At 46.9% G+C, this 21,033-nt stretch overlaps 1 protein-coding gene across 4 annotated transcripts in view; it reads left to right on the top strand.

Annotated features, from left to right (window-relative positions):
* The window catches only part of XPO6 (exportin 6), a 52,123-nt gene that overhangs the window by 6,352 nt on the left and 24,738 nt on the right, over positions 1-21,033 (top strand). For 2 of the 4 annotated variants that reach the window (XM_027469378.3, XM_027469377.3), the window contains exons 2-8: positions 6,693-6,783; positions 8,411-8,523; positions 11,408-11,605; positions 14,088-14,247; positions 14,648-14,725; positions 19,784-20,237; positions 20,348-20,377. In XM_027469378.3, the coding sequence (XP_027325179.1) occupies positions 6,693-6,783; positions 8,411-8,523; positions 11,408-11,605; positions 14,088-14,247; positions 14,648-14,725; positions 19,784-20,237; positions 20,348-20,377 (1,124 nt within the window). The remainder of the gene's footprint in view (positions 1-6,692; positions 6,784-8,410; positions 8,524-11,407; positions 11,606-14,087; positions 14,248-14,647; positions 14,726-19,783; positions 20,238-20,347; positions 20,378-21,033) is intronic. The other 2 variants (XM_027469380.3, XM_027469379.3) reach the window with 1 other exon arrangement.

Below are 21,033 nucleotides of genomic sequence, written 5' to 3'. Positions count from 1 at the left end.
CGTGGCCATCGCCTCGAGCAGTCCCACAGGAGCCTGGCCCCATAAGGATGGGCAGGGCCCTCCTGTCCTCATCGCGGGCTGGCACGGGGAGCCCTGATGGGTCCTGATGCCACCATCACGAGCCTGTGCCCTGCAGGTGGGGGATGCTGGGCTTTATTATAAGGGGTTTAAGCTGCTGGTGTACACTGGGAGGCAACCAGGGAGATCCCAAGCACCGTGTGGAGCTCCAGCAGCCATAAAGCAGCGTGTGGCCGGCCCCGTGCAGCCTGGAGGGCACGCGGCACGCCGGGCCCCGATCCTCTGGTGGTGCCCGAAGTAGAGGTGCTCCACGGCGGGGCTTGCGCTGGTGCCATGACTCAATCTGCCTGTGCTTTTGCCGGGTTGCTGCGCTTGTTTTATTCATCTGGTAGGTTTCTAAAAGAATTTGTAGGCGTCGAATTTTAATGCTTCATGCTTGCTGCGTTTCCATGTGTTACCGAGCACCTTTTGTGAAGAGCAGAGCCAGTGCTCAATGCTCGTTGGAGGACGCGCTTCCCCGGGGTTGACTCTCACCATCAAGAGCCTCCTAATTTGGCCACTTCAGCCTGCTAATCAAAGCTCAGCCGTAAAACCTGCAGCCTGGTTAACCGAACCTGCCTGTACAAGAAGATTTAAGAAACGTGAGCCCGTAGGTATTCTAAAAGGTGCCTGATTACTGGTGTACCAGGCGGTGTTTACAGGTAAGATGATCTCTTTATCCTGTTGGAGGAATCAGCTTATCGCTGCTGCCTCTCCGTAGCCCGCTCTGCGCAGCAGCCTTCAGCCTGTGATCATTTTTAGTCCCCAGCTGATGTTTACATCGATTCCTGAAGTGTAATCTGGCGTTTCTCAGCTGAGGAGCCGTAGGGGCAGCTGTCGTGCAGGACGGCAGCTCCATCACGGCAGAGGGTCTGCGTGCAGCGTGGTGCGTTTGCTGCCTTGCTTCGCTCCTGTTGGTTGCCTTTAGATAGCAGAGGAATTCCTGACATCTATGGTAGATCTCTGGCCTAAATTGTGGGATAAGAGAAAAGTTTGCAAAATCAGCATCTCATCAGCGAGCTGCTGGACTGGCGGCTCCTGAAACGAGTGGGCCAGGCGACCGGGTTGTGTTCTGCAGCCGGAAAATCTCTCGAAAAGGCACCAGGAGCCCGAGCTGTTCTCAGAGCGCAGAGTGAAGCCGAGCCTAGTTTCTGTTCATTAAACCACAAAAACATGTCTGAAATGCAACAAGGAAACTGAGAGTAAAGACAGAGCACGGCTGATATCATCAGCAACGTACTGCAGGGGAGCACGTACGTGATGGGCCGTGCGCTGCTTTGTGTTTGAAGACTTCAGGGTGAGCCTCGTAATGCTGTTACCGAGACCCTTGGAATGCGTGTGAAAACCCAGACTTGTAAAGCTGTGAGCTGGAAATGATTAAAAGCAGCAAGTATTTCAGTAACGCGCAGCTCTGCCTCTGCGAAGCGCGCATTCAGCCTTTCCAGAAGATGTGTTGGGTATCACACAGCTTTTTTTTTTTTTTTTTTTTAAGCACTCCATAATTCTGCTTTTTGTTGCTAAAAATAACGCCCCGCTTCGGTTCTTTCATGAGCTTGGCGGCGTGGAGCGGCTCGAAGCTGCTCTGAGGGATGGCTGCAGCAGCGAGAGCGGCTGCGCTTTGCTGACGGCAGCAGGAGGAAGGCTGCTGTGAGCCACACCAGGCTCGGGGTGACCCCGCCATCTTCTGGGGCTGTAATTAGGACCTGCAGCTGCTCATTGTCACCTTAGGTTAGGGTTTGGGCAGGGAGGGGTTCCGGAAGACACCCCAATAATTGGTGAAGTCAGAGCGTAAATAACTATGTTAGGACACGTGCACGGGTGTTGGAAGTGTATAATTACATTCCACAGCTTCCACCGCGTGCTTCAAAATGATTTACAAGGCTAAATAATATGGATAAAAGGAAGAAAAACCAGCTAGAGGGTTTGTGTGTGTATACACACAGCCATGCCAGTGAGTAACTGCAGCGAGTTGGAAGCAGGAGGCTCCCAGGTGGAAGGGGATGGGGCAGGGTCACTTGGAGGCAGCAAAGATGGAATTAATGAATTTTATTACACCAGCAGTTGCTGTTGTGGTGTCTCTGTGTTTTCTTTTAACCTTGCCCCCTGGCTTACTGGTGGCATGATGGAAATTCCTGCTGGGAACACTTCAAACCAGAGGTAGGGTTTTTCCTAAATGCTTTCTTGCAGTCCCTCCCCTCCTGGACGAGCCGGTACCAGCACGAGAAGCAGCCGTAGCTGATGCTCCTTTTAGCTGAGTGCCTGAAATGTGCTAAGATCCAAACCTCGATAAGCAGCAGGAGGCTGAGCTGTGGTGGGCTGCGTCTCGTGCTGCTGCTGGTAGGAAGGGGGTATGAAAGGAGTTCGAAACCATAGGAAGTCAGGGTTGCGTGCGGCAAAATCCCCTCTCAGCATCCGAGGAGGCTGGTCCAGGGCTGCCCAAAGTTCAGCTGGAGTCACCTGCGTAATGGTGCAGCCTCAATTAACATCTTAGCAAACAACCAAAGCCCTCGTAGAGGGATTACCTTAATTTTGGTTTAGTGATACCCATTTCCAAACGCATTAAAACAAAACCCAGCCCTTTTTACAGTTATCCTCTGCCTGGGATGCTGTATTTAGAGCATCGTTTGTATGATCGATGCTCTGCTGAGCTGTTAATAGCAGCCATTAAAAGGTTAACAGCTCAGGTTTTTATGGCAAAGCATTAGAGAAGAGCTTTCCGCCACCAGAAATAATCGCTTTCCTTTTTAAAAGCATTTATTTATGAAAGTAAAATGTGACAGCCGGGCACGGCCACTGAGGCTGATGTGTTGGAGCTGTTTCGGAGGTTCGGTCTTAAGAGAATGTAAAATGAAAAAAAAAAAAAGGCAAATCTACTCTAAATGAAAGCTTTATAAGCACTTTCCTGTTTTCCAGAATGATCTTTTGTAAGAGGGGAATGTCTTTATATGTAAGAGAAATCAGTTAATGGCTCTTCCATCTCCAAACGCGATTTTACAATAGCTCTGAAGCCAGCTGGTTTCATTGCACCTTTCTCTTTTTTGGTGCTTTGCTGGACGGAGAAGCTCTTTAAACGTGCAAGCACTTGATAGCAAACCTTACAATTTCTGCCCAAAGAGGAAACTGCGTTCTCAGCTGCGAATCCCTCATCTTTCTGAGGGTATGAGATGGCTGTTAAAGGTTGGAGCTGATAGATAAACGGGCTGAGTAAGCGGCCACACACCTCTCGATAAGCTATTGAAACACCCTTAACAAACGTGGTGAGACCGAAGTGGGGATGGGATGGGATGGGATGGGTGTGTGAGCTCCCAGCCTGATCCCGGTCACACGGGGCACTTCCTCCAAGGGTGGACGATTTCCAGGGGCGAGGTACGGAGCGTGGACATCCATGGCCATCTAGGAAGAGGTGTGTTTGCTTTCTTCCTTGTGCCACCACCGCGGGCACCCAGCTGGTTGCAGCACTGCTGGCCGGAGCGTTGGCTGAAGGCAGCAGTGGAGATGCTGCACACAACAGCCTGACCGTCCCTGCTGGAGGCAGCTGGAAGCAGGGGAGTGACCGTGGATGGTGACTCGTGAAAGCCAACCTTGGCTGCTTTTAGTGAGTGGAGAAGTTTTTTATGGTAAAAAAAAAAAAAAGCTCACAAGGCTTGCTCTGCACACAGGAGTTAGAGAAATGCATGGGTTTTTTCTCAGATGGTTGACGGAGGAGAGCAAATGGCACTTCTTCAACTAGGCTGCAGACACCAGCAGGTCTTGGTGGGGAAAGGGGGAATGAAACCTTAGGAAAACGAGCAGGAAGCCTTTCTGCTGTAGCAGCTGAATATTTTGTAGTGCCTCATGCAGTTGATGCGTACAGCCAGAACCTTGCCCAGAAACCCTATGGCAAATTTTGCAAGTGGTGGTCCAGCTGTCCTTGAAAACACTTAATTTTTAAAATTTTATGTGACCTAAATGGCTGAGCTTCAGACCAAACAGCAGCTGAACTGAGCGCTGACGGCTCTGACTGCCGGCGGGGCTCGGTCTCACCCTGACTGTCCCATCTCCTGCAGTCATCCACGTGGCTTCACTGCTCAGGATCGGGAGCCTTCAGCACTTCTCCCCCAGATCCTGGTGTGCCTTCCTGCTCCTTTGTCCTTCAGTGCCGAGTAAACACCGAGTCCTGGAAGAAAGCAAACGGCGGGAGCGATAACACCGAGGTGCAGCCTCCGAGCAGGTCTCCTTGCCTCTGCAGCAGCGTGGCCTCCTTCTCAGGATGCCCTAGTTATCACAGCCTTCACCTCAAAGACAGATAACTACCGCCTGCCCCAGGAATGGCTCACCTGAGGGGTGCCCAAAAGGCATGGAGAAGCGCCGAGCGCTGCTCTCTGCCGATGGTAAGAGCGGGGTGCCCAGCAGTTGGCACCTGGGGAGCCAGGAGGTTTGCAGAGCCCGCTGTGGGCAAGGCTCTGATTGTGCTGCTCCACCTGCCTGTGGCAAAACCTCCAGAGCAGCCGGGAGAGTGAAACAGTCTGGGAGGTCACGCTGCTGCTTGCTGCCCGAGCTGGCTTCTGGCCAGCCTGGGCTTCTTGCATGAAATCCTGTTTGGAGAGGCCGGCTGGGTGACTTCTACCTCTGCCTGTCCCTTGCCAAAAGGGAAAGTCAGCTCTTGGCTTGGGCAAAGCCCTCCAGAGCAAGCATTTGTCCAGGGACGGAACAATCCACAGGCAATCCACCCGTGCTGCTAGCCTGGTGCTGGTTCCTTTGTGCTTTCGATGCTTTGAGTATGGTGATGGTGCTGCTCGTACAGAAGGGGAAGGGTGTTTGTTCCTGGGAGCAGACTCAGCCCTCTTCAAAACCTCTGCTCTGAGGTAGTTTGGAGGCAGCGGGGGATCTGTCAGGTGTTTGATGTTTTTGGGAAGCCTGCAACTTCTTGACCTGGAAAAAAGTGGTTTTATCTCAACTACTCCTCCGAAAGATGGATTGAATTAACGGTGCTAACCCAATGGAGCCCTAACATCCCTGTGCATGGAGCTAACGCGTCTCGGTGAATTGAGGTGGGCTGGGTCGCGGAGGGACGGGACAGAGAGCTGTCCTCCCATGGAGGAGTTTGGCTGCATCAGATTGATGTGGCCAGAGGCTGGAAATGCTTTTTTGGGTGTTTGGCATCTGGAACTGCTGGTGAGATTTGGTCTGTGTTGAGCAGCAAAGAAGCAAAATCTGGGGATTTGCTAAAATGCTGGGTTCACGTGTCCTGGTCTCATTGGGAGTGAGTAGGTTAGGAAGGGATTTGCAGCAGGGTGAAGCACCCAGGACAGAAATGCATAGGAAAGGCAGCGTGGCTGCATCCTAACATCATGGGAACGGGTCAAGTGGAGTTGTTAAAATCAAGCTCTTACCGCGGGGCTGCTGTTAGCTGGGCAGCAGGGAGCCAGGGCCAGCTGCAAGGTGAAGCCTGCGCTGCCAGGGACTGCGGGTAAATGGATTAAGGAAGTGATAATGGGTGCTTGATCTTGCTTAAGTTGACAAAGTGGCTTTGATTTGATTGTGGGCTATTTTAAGCCAATTGCCCGCGAACAGAATACTTTTTTTTTTCTTTCTAAAATAGTCTTGGCTCTCTAGAGGCGTATTTAACAGGAGAAAAAGGGGTGGGGAGGCACAAAGAGGCTGAAACCCAGCATTCCTCTGCTAGGTAATTGAAAAAGCAGCATCCCACAGAGCATCCCTTGGTGGGGCCATGCTGGTGTCCTGGCTCGCTGGTGCTTGGGAGAGGAGAGCAGAGGAGATGCTCCTGCTGCGGAGCTCCCTGGGGATGGGAGCTGGCAGCGGCTCTGTGCCCACAAGTGGTCTCGCTTGCCCAGCTCCCCCCAGCCTGGCTCTGCACAGAAGGCTGCCAGTCATCTTTTTGTGTTTGTTTTCACTCTTAGAGGCAGAACTTTCAGTTTTCTTTCCCGGTTTGTGTTGTTTCCGTGCAGTGGAAGGCTGCGTTTATTGTTGAGCTGCAAACTTTAGGGGAATGACTAAGAGCACTGCTGTGCTGGGCCGGGCTCTCCTCTAAGCCTGTCCATCGCCAGGGAAGGGGAGTGCAGGTAGAGAGGCTGACCTCGGCGTGGGGATGGCACTGGGATAAAATTATCTCAGCTCCAGAGAGCGACAGAGCCCCAGGAACCCTGCAGCTGCTGTGTACCAATGCCTTTTTTTTAGGGTTTGTACATACAGGGCTATAACTGAATGTTTCCAAAAACTAAGTTTGGGGGTGGAGGAATGTTGTGCTTTAATTAAACCTCTGAATCCTTGTGCATCACTTCTCAAAGCGCCGGGAATTCCTTCAGCTTTCAAGCTGCTGCTGCTTCCGTGGCACCTTTGGTGTTGCAGGAGGCAGCGTGGCACCGAGTCAGAAATGGGAACGGGCTCAGGCTGAAAGCACCTTGACTCGAATTTGCTGCCTTTGGGGGAATTGTTGCTCCTTGGCCCTCATTGCAGTGAGCAGGTTCAATTCCAGGCAGTTTTGCCTTCTACCTGCTTAGTTTTCGAGTACTTCTGCGTGGTGACTGGTGCCGACCTCCACGCGCTGCCTTCCGTGGAAGTCAGCTGTGCACAGAAGGAAGCGCGATTCAAAGTGGAAATTTACTTTAACTCCTTTCTTTCTGTGCTGTCCCCAGGCATCTGAAGAGGCCTCGCTACGGGCGTTGGAGAGTTTAATGACAGAGTTTTTCCACAACTGCACAACGAATGAGCGGAAACGTGAGATAGGTGAGTGCAAGCTGCTCTTAGGGGCTGCTCCTGGGGGCTCTCTGCTGCCTGCAGACCTCAGCGGAGGACACTGGGTGGTCGTTAAACACAGCAGACAAAAGTGCTCTGCCTGGTACAGAACTGGCATCTCAGCCTCTCCTGCTGAGGTATGAACATGATAGTTTGGAGTTGCTGTGGCAAGTCCTACAGATAATTAATACATCAGTAACCCTCTGTTTCTGTAAGCACGGAGGTGCAGCTCCTTTTTCCAAGTGGTGACTTGGCTAGGATGGGAGAAAGTTGTTAGTTTTTCTCTGCCTGCACATTGTTAGAGTGCTCGTCTTGGGAAATGTCTACCTTCTGCCTAGAGATGGAGCGTGGTTTTCAGATCTGTACTGCCCTAAGAAGGGAAAGCAGAAGAATGTCCTAATTAATGTGAAATGACAAGTGGGAATAAACAGTGAGGTTTCATTTTGGTTAGTGTTATTAAATACGTCCTTCTGAAAGCCAGCAGAGATCTTACAGGTGCTCTAGATTAGCTTCTTGCAGCTGTATTTAATGGGCAGAAGTAGGCTGTTTGCTTTTCTTCTCAGGCTTCTGCCATTTCTGTAACTTCAGTGCCAAGTCTGTGATCAGCATGAAAGATTTCTTCCAGAAACCTGGAAGAATAAAGAATAAGCAACTAGCAAAGTGTCTTTTTTTTTTTTTTTTTCCCTGTTGTGGTGATCACCTGCAGTGCTAGAATGACTCTGTCGTGCCTTTTCATTTAGCCCAAATTTAGGTGTATAGCAAATACCCTTGCTGTGCTCCCAGCAGCACAAGGGATGAGTCGAAAAGGAGGTCAGATCTGTGTGCAGCACTGATAACTGGGATTTGTGGAGTAGTTTTTCAGTCCCTTCATTTTTTCAGGGGCTTTTTGGGTGTAGGCTGTATTGCTTGGGAGCTTGTTGTGTTTATTAAAGCACAGCCTCATCTTAATATTTATTTTTTTTTAGCTTTCCCTAAAAGCTGAAATGGCAGAGCTGTGGGAAGGGAAAAAATCTTCAGCATCCCCCTGCTCTCCTGGTCAAGCTGCAGGGAAGGAACCCTCTGGTTAAGGCTTACACTTGGTTAGCCTGGAGAGCACAGCCCTTGCAGCTTTTCCTTTTGCCACGTTGGGTGTGTAGTTGCTTGACTTGAGATTACCACCATATCCTGCATCTGAGTGTTCAGAGAGGTTTTTTTATGCTGACTTGCAATGTCTCAGAGCAATTGCATTCAAGCGAGCGTTTCCCAATGCTGTATGTGTTCTGAAATGCTTGCAGCCTTTCACAGGGACCTGGTATTCCAACACTGGGCTCTTACACTTAGAATAGTCGTGCTTGCAAATGATTTTTTGAGTAGCTTGTCTTAATACTCAGCTATGAGTCTGGTGTAGCACTTATTTCAGAGTACACAATTTTTGCCATACCTATTTTGTTTTCGTGAAAGCCTGTTGTTAGGTTGGTTTTAATGCTGTTGAGGATGATTTTTCCCCCCCTCCCCTGGTTGTTTGAGTTGCTCTGAGTATGGGGTATCTTCTAAGCTCGGTGTGCTATATACATAGGTTGTTATGAATCTGTTTACAGATTTGGCTTTAATGTATTTTTAATATTTCATTTTTTTTCAGAGGAGCTTTTAAATAATTTTGCCCAGCAGATAGGAGCCTGGAGATTCTGCCTTTATTTCCTGTCAAGTACAAGAAATGACTACGTGATGATGTACAGTTTGACCGTGTTTGAGGTAAAATGGATATTGTTGCCTGCATGGTGCATTTTCCGTGTCTGATGCAGTTTTATATGGCAATCGATTTTATTTGAAAATGTTTGTCTGAAAAGGCAACCCTAATAAGTACAGCGATAAAGCTTGCTTTTATTGCTTTCTCCTAAAGAGGTTATTTAATGGCAGGCTTAGGGTAGGAGAATATGAATCTTTGTACACAAATTGAAGAATTAACTTCCTGGCATCTCTCAGTACAAATTGCCTGCAGTTTCAGAGGCTGCTTGAGTTTTCTGCACAAAGCTTTTAAGAGTGCTATTGCTTTTATACTCTTTTACGGTCAGAAATATGTGTATGATTACCTCCTACTAGCTGCTGCAAACTGTAATGCTAAGAGGGAAAACAAAGTTTCTTTTATTTTTGACATCTATTTTTCTGATGTTCTTTTCTGAATTGCATCCCACAAGCTTATGTGCTAGTTGTAGAGGGAAGGTCGCTCTTACAAGACCGCATCCCACTTGTTACCTGCTTATAAAGGGAACAAAGTTAATGGCTAAAAGCCTGAATATTGATCTGTATAGCTACTGAAGAAACTAAATTATTCTGTGAAAGCTTTGTTTTATCAGCTGATGTCTCAGCGAGCCATGCAGTGTCTTTCCCTGCTGATGTCCTGGGGCTTGGTCAATGTCATGCCTCAATTTGGTCTTTTTTTTTTTTGCCTCTGCACTCTGTTCTGGGCTGGATCAGCAGTCCAAGCTTTGCTCTGAACTCAAGGAGTGTTTATACCCTTTGCACTGGGCCACTTTATGGATAGAGCAAACAACTCTGTTCTTCATACTTGTTTTGACAAATGATGTCTCCGTGTTGTTGTTGACTTCTTGACTCACAAAGCTCTATTTATTTATCTGGGGCTGCAAAGGGAGGGAGCCTGAAGTGGGGCTGCAAACTTAATCTGCCATGTCCTAAGACCATTGGGCGATGCTTCCTCTCACAAAGGGGTGTTCGTGACAGAAACGATACGGGAGTTGTTCCCTGCTCTGGGGATGGATGTCAAACCGCAGCAGCCTGCAATAATTAAATCAATTTTCATGAAGAGGAAAACATTTGATTACTGAGCCTCTGGTGCTCTAGGGCAGAGGCAGAGGGGGGTAAAGTAGTACTGAAAATAATTGTGCCCAGAACTAAGCAGAACAAAGGAATCAGTGTGCGTGTGTAAACTGAGGGAAGTGAGTTCACAGCTCAGCTGAGAGATTAGGATCTCTCCACTGAGAAGCTGGAATTTCCAAAGTTAACTGCTGTGGCACTGCGTTCGGCTAGTCCTGGGTCAGTCTGCGCCTGAGCCTTCGTCACAGCCTTTGGGTCTGTGCTGAATGTCAGTAAAACCACGTGTAGGAACACAAGGCTCATCCCCCAAACTTCTGGAGGACGCTGTATTTTCAAGAACATCCAGAAAGTCCACAGCAGATCTGGAATCAAAACTTCCTGGACCCCATCTGGGTGAATTATTTCTGCTTGGTTTTGGAAAAGACAATGCCTTTCCCAGGACATTTCCCAGGTGGAGAAAGTGGCCGTGTTCAGGCCAGCTGAGTGGACAAATCCCGTGGGCAGTTAGGGATGGATATTAACGCTGAAGCATCTTCCAGTTTTATGGGCACTTGAGAAATTCTCGTTGTGGAGTAGCAGTGAGGAACTCTCATTTAGTTGGGTCACTGCTGGCTTTTAAGTAGTATTTCCACATCTATAGGGGAGGAGAAAGTAACCTCTGAGTGTATATGCCATACAGAAGGCATATAGATATATATATACACACACAAACCTGCTCCTCTACGCTGTGAAGTGGTACCTCCATACAGTGCCTCTATTCTGTGAACTAAATCTGCTTTGACCACAAGCCCAGCCTTATATTTCCCACAGCAAAACACTGCACAGTATTTCCTGGCGCTGGATTTTCCAGGCTATATGCCTGCAGATGGATATGCGCCCCTGGAGCAGGCCTCCTACATAAGTTATCCTTCGAGGCTCAGCTACTAATGCTCCGGAGTCCCTAAATGGGATTGTAGCGTGGCAGGAAAGCAATTTGCAACTCTGCCTTCTTAGGGATTTTGCCTGGTTTTTAAGTGGCCTAAAAGCTTTCTGGTAAGTGATGCCCCGTCTCTGCAAAGTCCGTTTGAGAGGTGACCTTCCTTAGACCTGTGTGGCACCAGAGACATCTAAAGCCAAACCTGCTTCCCTTTTTTTTTTTTTTTTTTTTTTATTCTGCCTCACACAAGGCTGTACTTTGCCCCTTGAAAGGGCACTGAGACTTTTGTGAACATCTCATGTCAGAGGGGTGAATCTGATAGTGCTGTGGTGGGCCTGGGCTCTTATTTCCTTGTTAGAGCTTTCTCCTGTACACTGTGTGGCTTAGAGGGGTGAGCTCAGTGAGTTTTGCTCCTCAGCCTGAGCTATCACGGGCTTCATTTGCCCAAGTACCCCATCAGGTAGCAAAGCTTATTCCAAGTTAGTGGAACAGGGTCTGTGGCCTTGGTGAAGCTGCTGTAGTTGTGCCTAGACACTCTCCTGTGTTCACACGCACTCGTGGTTGTGTTGCTGGAGATGCCAGGGTTAGGGCTGAGGGCAGTCCCAGCATCTGAAATTTCAGCTTTTTTTGCCCAGAGAGCAAAGCTGCATGTCAGAGCTGGAACAAAAGAACCATATTCTGCTTAATCTGCTAAAATCTGCTGGTTTGCTGGTCTGCAGGTCTGCCCGTTAACAGCCCGTGCTTGGTCAGTGAGGGACACGGATGGCTCTGAAGGCTGTAGCCTTTTAAGGTTCTCCTACTCAGACACCTAACTGCTTAATTTTGGTGAAGTATGCGAGGTCAGCATGTTTCAGGTGGGCTCACTGTGGAGGTCTGTTTCTTTTCCAGAACCTGATCAATAAGATGTGGCTTGGGGTCCCATCTCAAGACAAAATGGAGATCCGCAGCTGCCTGCCCAAACTCCTGCTAGCTCACCACAAAACTCTGCCTTACTTCATCAGGAACAAGCTCTGCAAAGTCATCGTGGATATCGGCCGACAGGACTGGCCCATGTTCTACCATGACTTCTTCACTAACATCTTGCAGGTAAGAAGCTTCTAAAGGTAAAACTTTTCATTCACAGAGGGCTGTAATTTGTTTCCTTGAAGAGTGACTTCCCTTGAAGATTAAATACTTGCGTGAAAAGCAAAGTTCCTTCTCTGATTCCTTTTCCTTTAATTTTCAAGTGGCCCATGGCTTCCTACATATTATACATCTTTCTAGTGTTATGTTGAAAGTGAAGTTTCTGAATGGAGCTGTTAGAGATTTTTTCCACTTAATTCTATTAACCAAATTACCCTGAAAAGCTTTGGCACCTCATCATGTAAAGTCACTAACTGAATGCTGCTGGGGTGTTTGAGAAGTGTGTTTGAGGGCACTGGCTGAGACACTGCTGCCAGTTTGAACAATATTTGTTTGACATGCAGCTCCTTAGCATTGAAGTTTGGGTCAGATGAACAGCTCCCTGCTGCTGGAGCCCAGCCAGGCGGGTGCTACCCTCCTCTTTGGGTTTGGGTGCTTGGTTTCCAGTTCTCCCCAAATCCTTCATAAATTGGCGTAGAGGCTGAGCCTAAACTGAGGTGCTGCTCCACGTTTTTCTACTGATATAATTGCATGATTTGAATGCGGCTATGCCCACAAACAAACCACAAGGCAATTATTGAAGTAAACCAAGGTCCCAAAGTGTCAGGAGCTTTTGTTAAGACAAATGGATCTAGTATTAATTGCAAAATTTGGGGGGAAAAAATGCAGGCTTGGCAAACCGAGCTTGTTACTTACTGGAGTAATCTCTTTTCAAATAGCTCTGTAATCATGTAGTGCAGCACACTGCAATTTTTTCCTGAATTGTCAGTCTGACAATAAGTAATTTAAGACAACTGTCTGCATTTACGGTTTTGGCCTTGGTTTCATCTGGATCTGCAATTGAAATGCTCTCTGAGCTTCTACTTGCTCTTCTAGCCATTTGGAGGCTATCTTAGGTGCTTGCAAGCCCACTTTGGGTATCAATTTTTCTTTAAGCCTCTCCTTGTAGACTCAGTTTCTGAGGGAAGTGTTGCTATAAATTAATTTCTGTATCAGAGGCCTTCCATAAAACGTTGAGAGGAATTGGAAGAAAAGCACTAATACTCAACTGCAGGATCCCAAAATAGTGAAGAGCAAAAGCAAAACACTCTGCTCCTGTGCTAGATAGACTTGATAGTTGCACAAGTCCTTTCTTCTTCTGAGATCATTTGAAGCAATTATTAGATTCTGTAGCAGTAAATTGGCATCACAGTTCTCTAAGTAGTTTCTAAAAGTTTTATTGAGCCATTAGGGAAATGGAGAAGAAAAGTAACTTGGTCTATTGTGCTGTCATTATGCAGAAACAGTAATTCTAATGCTGCTGCTTTAGAGGTACAAAATCTAACGTTACTGAAGTGCCAGGGCCTGGTTTTGCCAGACTTCCTGGCTTTGTCAGAAAATATCATGAGAGGAGATGTTAAGTCATCTTTTAATTCACTAACCAGCTGTATGTTTAACTTCCTTTAGCTGTCTGCTCCTGTGCCATCGTGCTTCCTTTCTGAAGGCCAGAGTGATGTACATCTAGACTAAGAGCTTATAGCTGGCTTTTTTCCCCAGCGTATTTCACCAAACTGTGTAGCCTGGGCAATGTTAAGTCACTTTGTCTCTGGTCTGGTGGGCCAGTGAGCTGAAGTCAGCCTGCGTTGTTTAATTTATAACTTCAGGGATTACTTGCAATAATTGTGATTGGCTTTAGATTTTTTTTTTCTTCTAGAGGGAGTGGTGCATAAATCACTTGGATGTTTCAGGTCAAGAGAACAGCAGTGTCTTCCAGCTGAAAATAAAACTTTTTCCCACTTGAGTGTGTCGGTAATGTCCCAGTGCCTAATGAAGGCGAAAATCGCTGTTTTCTCTGGTCCTATTCCTGTGCATCCTGTACATGGTGGAAATCATTCTTTTTAGGGTAAATGTGATTTCCAGAATGAGATGTGATGCAAATGCAAGGAGAGGCTACATCCCTTACCTGCATTCTGTTGCCATCCAGTACTGGCTGCATTTGTCTGTCTGCAATTGGAAAGAACATTTTGGGGGGAGGGGGAGTGAGGGGGAACTGTTTGGCTGATGGTGCAGGCTCCCAGTCTGAGCGTGGCTTCAGCAGCAGCCCTGTTACGTGGTGAACTCCCGGGTGCTGAGGCAATTCTGAGAAGTGATGATGTCAGCAGAAGGCAGTAAACAAGGGGAACAAACTGTTACTGGTAAACATGCTGGAACAGAGAATGTGTGCAACGACATTATGAAAGCTCTCTCGAAACCCCAAGGATTCCCATGGTGCTTGAACTGTTGCAACATAGATGAATGTCTCAGGAAATCCAATACTTGCAGTTCTCTTCCCTCAACATGCACTGCTGCAAACTGGGGGAACTGATACTCGTTTGTAAACAGCCAATACAATTACTGATCTCCTTTCTGTGATCTGACAGTTCTGCAGAATGTTATCACGTGTTGCATTCACGCCTTTTCCTTTCAGTTAATTCAGTCTCCTGTGACCACTCCTCTGGGGCTGATAATGTTGAAAACAACTTCGGAAGAACTGGCATGTCCGCGAGAGGATCTTAGCGTAGCCCGCAAGGAAGAGTTACGCAAGCTGCTCCTGGACCAGGTGCAAACAGTGCTTGGGCTCCTCACAGGTACGAGTTGGTGGGCTTGTAGCCCTGAAACAAGTGCCTTCCTTCACTGTCCCTATGATAACAAGCCTGCAAGTTCACGGTGCAGGGAGGCAAGGTGTGGGGGATGTAGGACCAATCCTGCTGTTAAAAAGCTCAACTCTACTGTTGGGTGACTGGGTCAAAAGACTTTGAAAGAAGCTTGTGTAGCAAAGTAGATATATAGCTGCACACATCCTCCTCTTTATAAAGGGATTGAGATTGTCTTTTCTTAGTGACCCTGAAAAACTTACTGAGTCCTTGTACAGAATGTTCCTTGTTCAAGCACTCAAGATGTGTTTTAGCGGAGCGCTCTGTCTCCAGTATGTTTGTTAGATCAATCTGTCTTTTAGCAGTCTGTTCTGAAAAATATCTCTTTGGCCAGGTATTTTGGAGAGCATATGGGACAAACACAGTGTTACTGCTGCCACTCCACCACCATCCCCAACTTCAGGAGAAAGTGGTAAGGACAGCTGAAGCTGAGTACTTGTCTTTAAGCTACATAATGTTATTTCCATGTGCTTTAACCTGCAATATCGAGTAGATTCCTTCCCTTATGGTTTAACCTTTTCCTAAACTTGTTCGTAGTCCAACAATTTCTGGTCAGAAAGGCAAGCTTCACCTGAAGAAGCAATTTCCATTGCAGGGGATGCCCCACTTGCAAATGGTGCCTCATTCAGGACAGCCCAATTCTCAGACGGTAAAAGCTTTCTGAAGCATCAGTTCAAAATGCTGTTAAATCAGTGAGTTGGCATTGTGTGGTGGTTTCACATGGGTAGGCAGCTAAACTTCACTACACTACTCTTTCATTCCCCCTCTTCAAAGGAAGAAGGGGAGAAAACACAATGGAAAAGTGTTCAAGGGTTGAGATAAGGACAGGGAGATGGCTCACCAGTTACCATCCTGGGCAAAAGAGACTCAGTGTAGGGAGATTAATATTTTGTATTGCTTATTACTAACAGACTAGAGCAGTGAGAAACTAAAACTGTGCGACTCCACTCACAGCAGCCATCCTTGTAACTCCCTGGTACCACAGCCTTGCCCCATAAACCCAATGCACATTTATCTGTGATTTTCAGCTCTAAGTATATCAAAAGTTGGAGCAGAGCAAAACTGCATCTCTAAATTAAAACAGAAATGCCTAGGGCTTTGGGCATATATGTGTTGGGAAACCTTCCTGCTCAGACTTTTGCATGGCTGTTTATCTATACTAATTTAAATTCATATTAATTACCTTTGAAAAAGAGTGTGTTTCTGTATCCCTACACTCAGAGCACGTTTCATTTACCCTGTTACCGCTGTACCAGGGATAGCTGTAAGTGCAGAGGGTCTCCCCAGGTGAGAAGGCAGTCTGGATGAGTACCAGTTTCTGTGGTGCCTCTGTTACATTCAGCTCACCCAAGAATTGTGCAGCAGCATGTGGTGTTTTTAGTCCTTCTCAGAAATACAAAGTAGGAAAAAATACCAAGATGCAGTTAAATCATTTTTCTTTAAAAGCTCTGATCTTGGCTTTGTCTGCTTTTAACAAAGAAAAATGAAAGGCTTATGGTCTGGAAACCTGTAGTGTCTCGTTGTGCATAGGGAGAAGATGAAACCCTTGAGGATCCACTACTTTTTTTCTCTAGGGTCACACTGATACCAAATCATGTGTGTTCTGTTACGAGGTATTAAGGTACCTTGTTTTGTCTTTAAATCTGTCTGCAGGACCTTAAGCAGTGAACTGAAAGTTGTTGATTGCTTTCTTGTGCCAGATTGTACTAGTTAGCTTCAGACAGCTGTCCCTGTTGAGTGTTGGTTAATGTTAGCGTTTGGTTTGTTAATGTTTTGTTAGTGTTAACATTTTCACCAGAATTTCAAGTGCTTCTTTTCCTTAGAGCTTTAAGACATTTTGATATTTACATTAAAAATACAAAGTCTTAAACGGAAAGCAGTATCATCTTGTTTTTAGGGGGGAAATCCTGCTGTAGTTAGCAAAAGATAGGAAAAAAAAAATAATATTAACAGGAAAAAAAACAAACACACGGAACCTGGCATATCACTTGGCAAGAGTGAGCCTGCTGCTTGGAGCGGGAGCTGCCAGCAAGTGCCCCAGTGCCGTGGCATTGAGTAAGATCAGTGTCTTCCAAGGTAAAAAGCTGACTCATGTTAGCATAACACAGTTGGCAGCAAGTGACTCAGTGGCTGCTAATGATGCTCTATTTGTACCAAACAGCTTGAATCGCTCAGTGAGCCCTTGTGCGTTCCTGCAGAAGGCTGTTTGATACAGTCATGTTCAAGGCCACGCCTGCAGAACTGGGTACTGCAGCAAAATCAGGGGAAGAAATTCAGCAGAAGCCTGCCTGAAACGTCCTCTTGGTTCCTCAGTGAGCTGCTGGATGGTGCTGGTGCCAAGACAGTTTTTCATCTGGTTGTGCTCTTATCTCATGGGGATTTAGATTATAATTCTTGACATGGGAGTTATGATGCATTTATTTCTGGGTCTTCCCTCTTTTATGAGAATGAACAAACTCATGCAGTGGATTTTCAAGATTTTTAACTGCTGGGGTTGCTAGCAAGGAGAACGCAGGGTTTTAAGGCCAGACACACAACCAGTAGCAGTGAGTGGCAGCTGTGGCATTGCATGTTTACCGCTCTATTTGCAGGTAGAAATAAAATACAGGGTTCGGAGGTGACCTGCAGGGCAAACGTGGGTTTGGTGACACCTTGCCATGAAATTCTGCACTGTATGAATTAATTGCTTTTCTCCTGTAAGAATTTGTGAAATCAACACTGACCAAATCACCAAATCTTCTTACATGCATGCTGCTTACATGAGTCACATTTATGCAAAGTATTCTGTTTACAGATGATGATTAAAGTTTGTTTTTTGTTGTTTCCTCCATAGCTTAGATAAGGCCACCTTCCTTTTCTTATGTTCAGGAGAGATTAAAGGTATTCCAAAAAGTAAAATAAGCTTCAGAAGTCCATATAAATGTTTGATATCTTCTGTCAGAGCCAGAATCTCTTCAGGAACTTAAAAACTGTGCTTCCCCGCGCAACAAAGGAAGCGAAGTGAAATGGTTACTCACAAGTCTTGCATAGTTCTTAAACAGCACTTAAATCATATTAAACTCATTTTGTATACCATTGAAGCAAAGGAACTGTGTTCTGTGTTGGGAAACGTTTGGGCTATTGGATCATTAGAGAATTTACTCAGCAATAATCTCCCATCCTCCGAATGTTGTCTGAGTGATTTATCTCTTTACTTGATGAATCCCTTCCTTAGGAGTTTTCACTCGTGTATGGTAAACAAATGAGTAGCACAAATGTTTGCTTCTGCAAAGCTAGCACCATCCCAACCCCTCTCCCTTGAGGTTTTTCTCCTGGTGCATGAATGCAGTTGGAAATGTTTATCTCCTGTTCGCACAGGTACAAAATAGAGCTTAAATTCCGCTTCTGAGCTTCAGTGAAATAACTGGGTGCAAAATACTCAGACCAATTGCTTTGAATTAAAGGGTCCTAATTGGCAGTCTGTGGCCGGTGTATTGACAGCTCAGAATCTTTGGTTCTCGTGGAGGAAGGCCTTTTGGAAGAAGCTTCTTATAAACATGCTAAAAGCAGCCCTTGTGCTGCAGCACACGTCTCGTTGTGAGTGCTGCGACGGCGGCTGTTGTAATACCAAGGCTAAGTACAGGGTTATCTAATTCATCTGAAGGAGCATGATGCCTCAAATTTCTGGAGAGGAGGAGGAAAAAATGCTAAAGTATGGCAGGGAGTTATGAATTTGGTGGTGTAGGACATCTATCTTGATGAGAAATGGCGATGTGAGAGAAGCCTGTTCATCATGCATGCTTGTGAGACCTTTGGAAATAGCTCCGTAAATCATCCCCGCTGTGTTCGTCCTGCAGGGGCGTTGGGTCACTCCACTTTCAAAAAAGTTACCTGGATTTTTGGGGGAGAACTCTAAATTTGGTCATGTAGTGAGTGCCTGTGGTTTTCTAAAGGTGACGAGGTTATTTGCACGCAGGGAAGAGAAGGGCATCGAGTAACCTGGGGAAAAGAAATAGGTTTCCAGCATGTGGTCTGGAAGCCTGTGAGTTAGTGGGTGAGTTAGGGCAGTCTGGCTGGCATTATCTGCTTGGATTTTCATAAAGCTTTCAGCTCAGCTTCTCGCTAAAAGCTTTTGCCAAAGCAAAGGCTCACTGGGCATAAGGGGAGTCCCTGCGATGATTAATTGGGCAGAAGGTAGGAGATGCAAGGTAAGTGGAAATGCTCAGCCCTCGCAGTGAGGGGGGAGGTCACCTGTGGGGTCCTGCTTGGGGATGTGCACACAAACGTACTTGAGAGACCTGCCAAAAAGGCTGGGTGAAGAGACGAGGAGGCTTGCTGGCAGCACTGAGTGGTCAGAAGGGTGGAAAGGGGGATCCTGCATGACTCTGGGCTAGCAAAGCGAAATATGATGCAGGGAGAGTAATGCTCAGCTCAGGCTGAGTTGTGGGCTCCAAGCTCACCTTCAGCATCCAGGGTTAACTTCTGAGTGTTGCACAAGAGCTTCAGACCAACAGCAGTCAAAAACTGCTGTGGTGCTGTGTGGAGCTAAGCTCACCCACATCTTCAATAGCAGCTGCAGTCCTGGTCTTCTCTATCAAGGGGGTAGGACAGAAATGAAGGCTTTGTGGAGCAGCAATAAAGGCGATACTGAATTTCTTCCATATAAGAAAGGTATAGTCCCAAATGGAGAGTGAGGAGCTGGGACAGAAGATACTGAGTGAAAAGGAGATGAATGGAAAAATTATTTTTCCCTGTTTGGTGTAGGAAGTCGAGTTGACAGGCTTCAAACAAAAGCCATCCTGACCCCATACAGAGTTAAGCTGTGGCTAAATCCATGGGAGACAAATGTGCAGAATTCCTCAAACCCCACCTGGCTCAGGAAACCTTTGCACTGCAAGTGGCCAGAGGCTGAGGGATCTCACATGTGCTTGCCGTGGGTCTTTGGTCACTCCGGGAACAGGCAGGCCCTGTTCTCTGTAAGCAGGTTTCTGGTCTCACTCGGTACATCTGCTCTCCTATAATCCACAAGCTGTCACATGCAAGCAGCAGCAACTCTGCCAAGTTTCAGTATAATATGGATGTGCCAGGGAACTAATGCAAGCTTACATCAGGGATGCTCAAGCTTCTGAAGGAAATAAATTTTGTAAGAAATCCCTAAAATACACCCCCTGGCATTACTATTATCTTTTCCAAAACGCTGCATGTGTGCTTCTCAGGATAGCTAAAGGACAGGACAGAGCTGCCACTTGAACTTATTTGTTCAAAATTGTCCCTCTCAGCACCTCCTCTGACCTGACACATGAAATCTGTACAAAAACTGGAGAAAATTCCAGAATACCAAAAATCACTAGTTCAGCTTGGACAAATCTTTGTGCACTAACTATTGTGTGCCAGCGGCTCTGATGGCTTTTGATTTAGAGCTACGGCTTGCAGTCGCACGTTTTGAAGCTACCACCTTGATTTCTAACAGAGATGTGCTTTTTTCCCCTAGGTGACCTGTTAAGTAGCCTGTTGCAGAGTCCCAGTGCGGCCAAATTATTGAACCAGCCAATCCCCATCCTTGACACGGAAAGTGAATATATTTGTTCCCTGGCACTGGAGTGCCTGGCACACCTCTTCAGCTGGATCCCTTTGTCTACCAGTATCACCCCGTCACTCCTCACCACCATTTTCCACTTTGCTCGCTTCGGCTGCGACACTCGCGTTAGGAAGATGTCTTCTGTCAACGGCAGCAGCCAGAACTCGGTGTTGGGACAGGAGCGTGGCCGACTTGGCGTTTTGGCTATGTCTTGCATCAATGAACTGATGTCTAAGAACTGCGTGCCTATGGAGTTCGAGGAGTATTTGTTACGGATGTTCCAGCAGACTTTCTACCTCCTGCAGAAGATTACCAAGGAGAATAATGCCCACACAGTAAAGAGCCGATTAGAGGAACTGGATGAAAGGTAAGAGAAACCGAACAGCTAAGTAGCTGTGCTAGGGCCTCTTGCTTTCTAAAGGACAGTCTGTCTTAATTTGCGGTCATGCATGGTGTGTCTAATCGCCTTTTTTTCAGAGTTCTGTGCTGGTGGAGGCAGGCAGAAAGGTAGGTGCCCACAGGTAAGGTTCTGGTAAGGGGCTAAGTTTGCTAAGTGACCGTGGTGGCACAGGTTTGTATTCTTTCCTGTCCTCTTCCTCCCCTTTCCCCGTTCGTTACTGTTTGACTGCAGGTCTGAGGTGGCACAAGAGCTGAACCTGCCCTTCATTCAGTTGTAACAGAACAACAGAAGAGGCACAGTGAGGTAAAGGCATTGCAGTATTCCCTTTGCTGGTCGGTATCTGCCTTCTCTGTCTTAAACTCAACCATACAAAGAGTGGGTAGATATTCTGCGAGTCATGACTTGAAAGAAAAGAGAAATAGTTTCATACCCTTCATTGAGATTTGACAATTTTTACTCTTTTTTTGTTTTGTTTTTTAAAACAACATTGAAAGGCAGCCTTGGGAACTCCATTCACAGCAGTGGTGAATGTCTGGAGGCAGCAGGGGAAGTGGCAGCACCTCGGGAGGCTGCGTGGTCTGGTTGTTCTCCAGAAAGCCACTGCCGTGCTCCTTGCCTGAAACAGCTTGACTCTTTCGTGACGGATATATCCTACTTGTAGGAGAGAAAGTGAGATTTGTCTCGCTGTTGTGTTGAGTGGTTGGATCCACGTGGTGGCAGGGTGCTGGACGAGGTGATGACTCGATGCTACCTTTCACTGCCC

This window comes from Anas platyrhynchos, chromosome 15 (assembly GCF_047663525.1).
Source record: "Anas platyrhynchos isolate ZD024472 breed Pekin duck chromosome 15, IASCAAS_PekinDuck_T2T, whole genome shotgun sequence".
NCBI classification, from domain to species: Eukaryota; Metazoa; Chordata; class Aves; order Anseriformes; family Anatidae; genus Anas; species Anas platyrhynchos.
The sequence above is the reverse complement of the archived record's forward strand: the minus strand, read 5'-3'. Positions and strand labels throughout refer to the sequence as shown.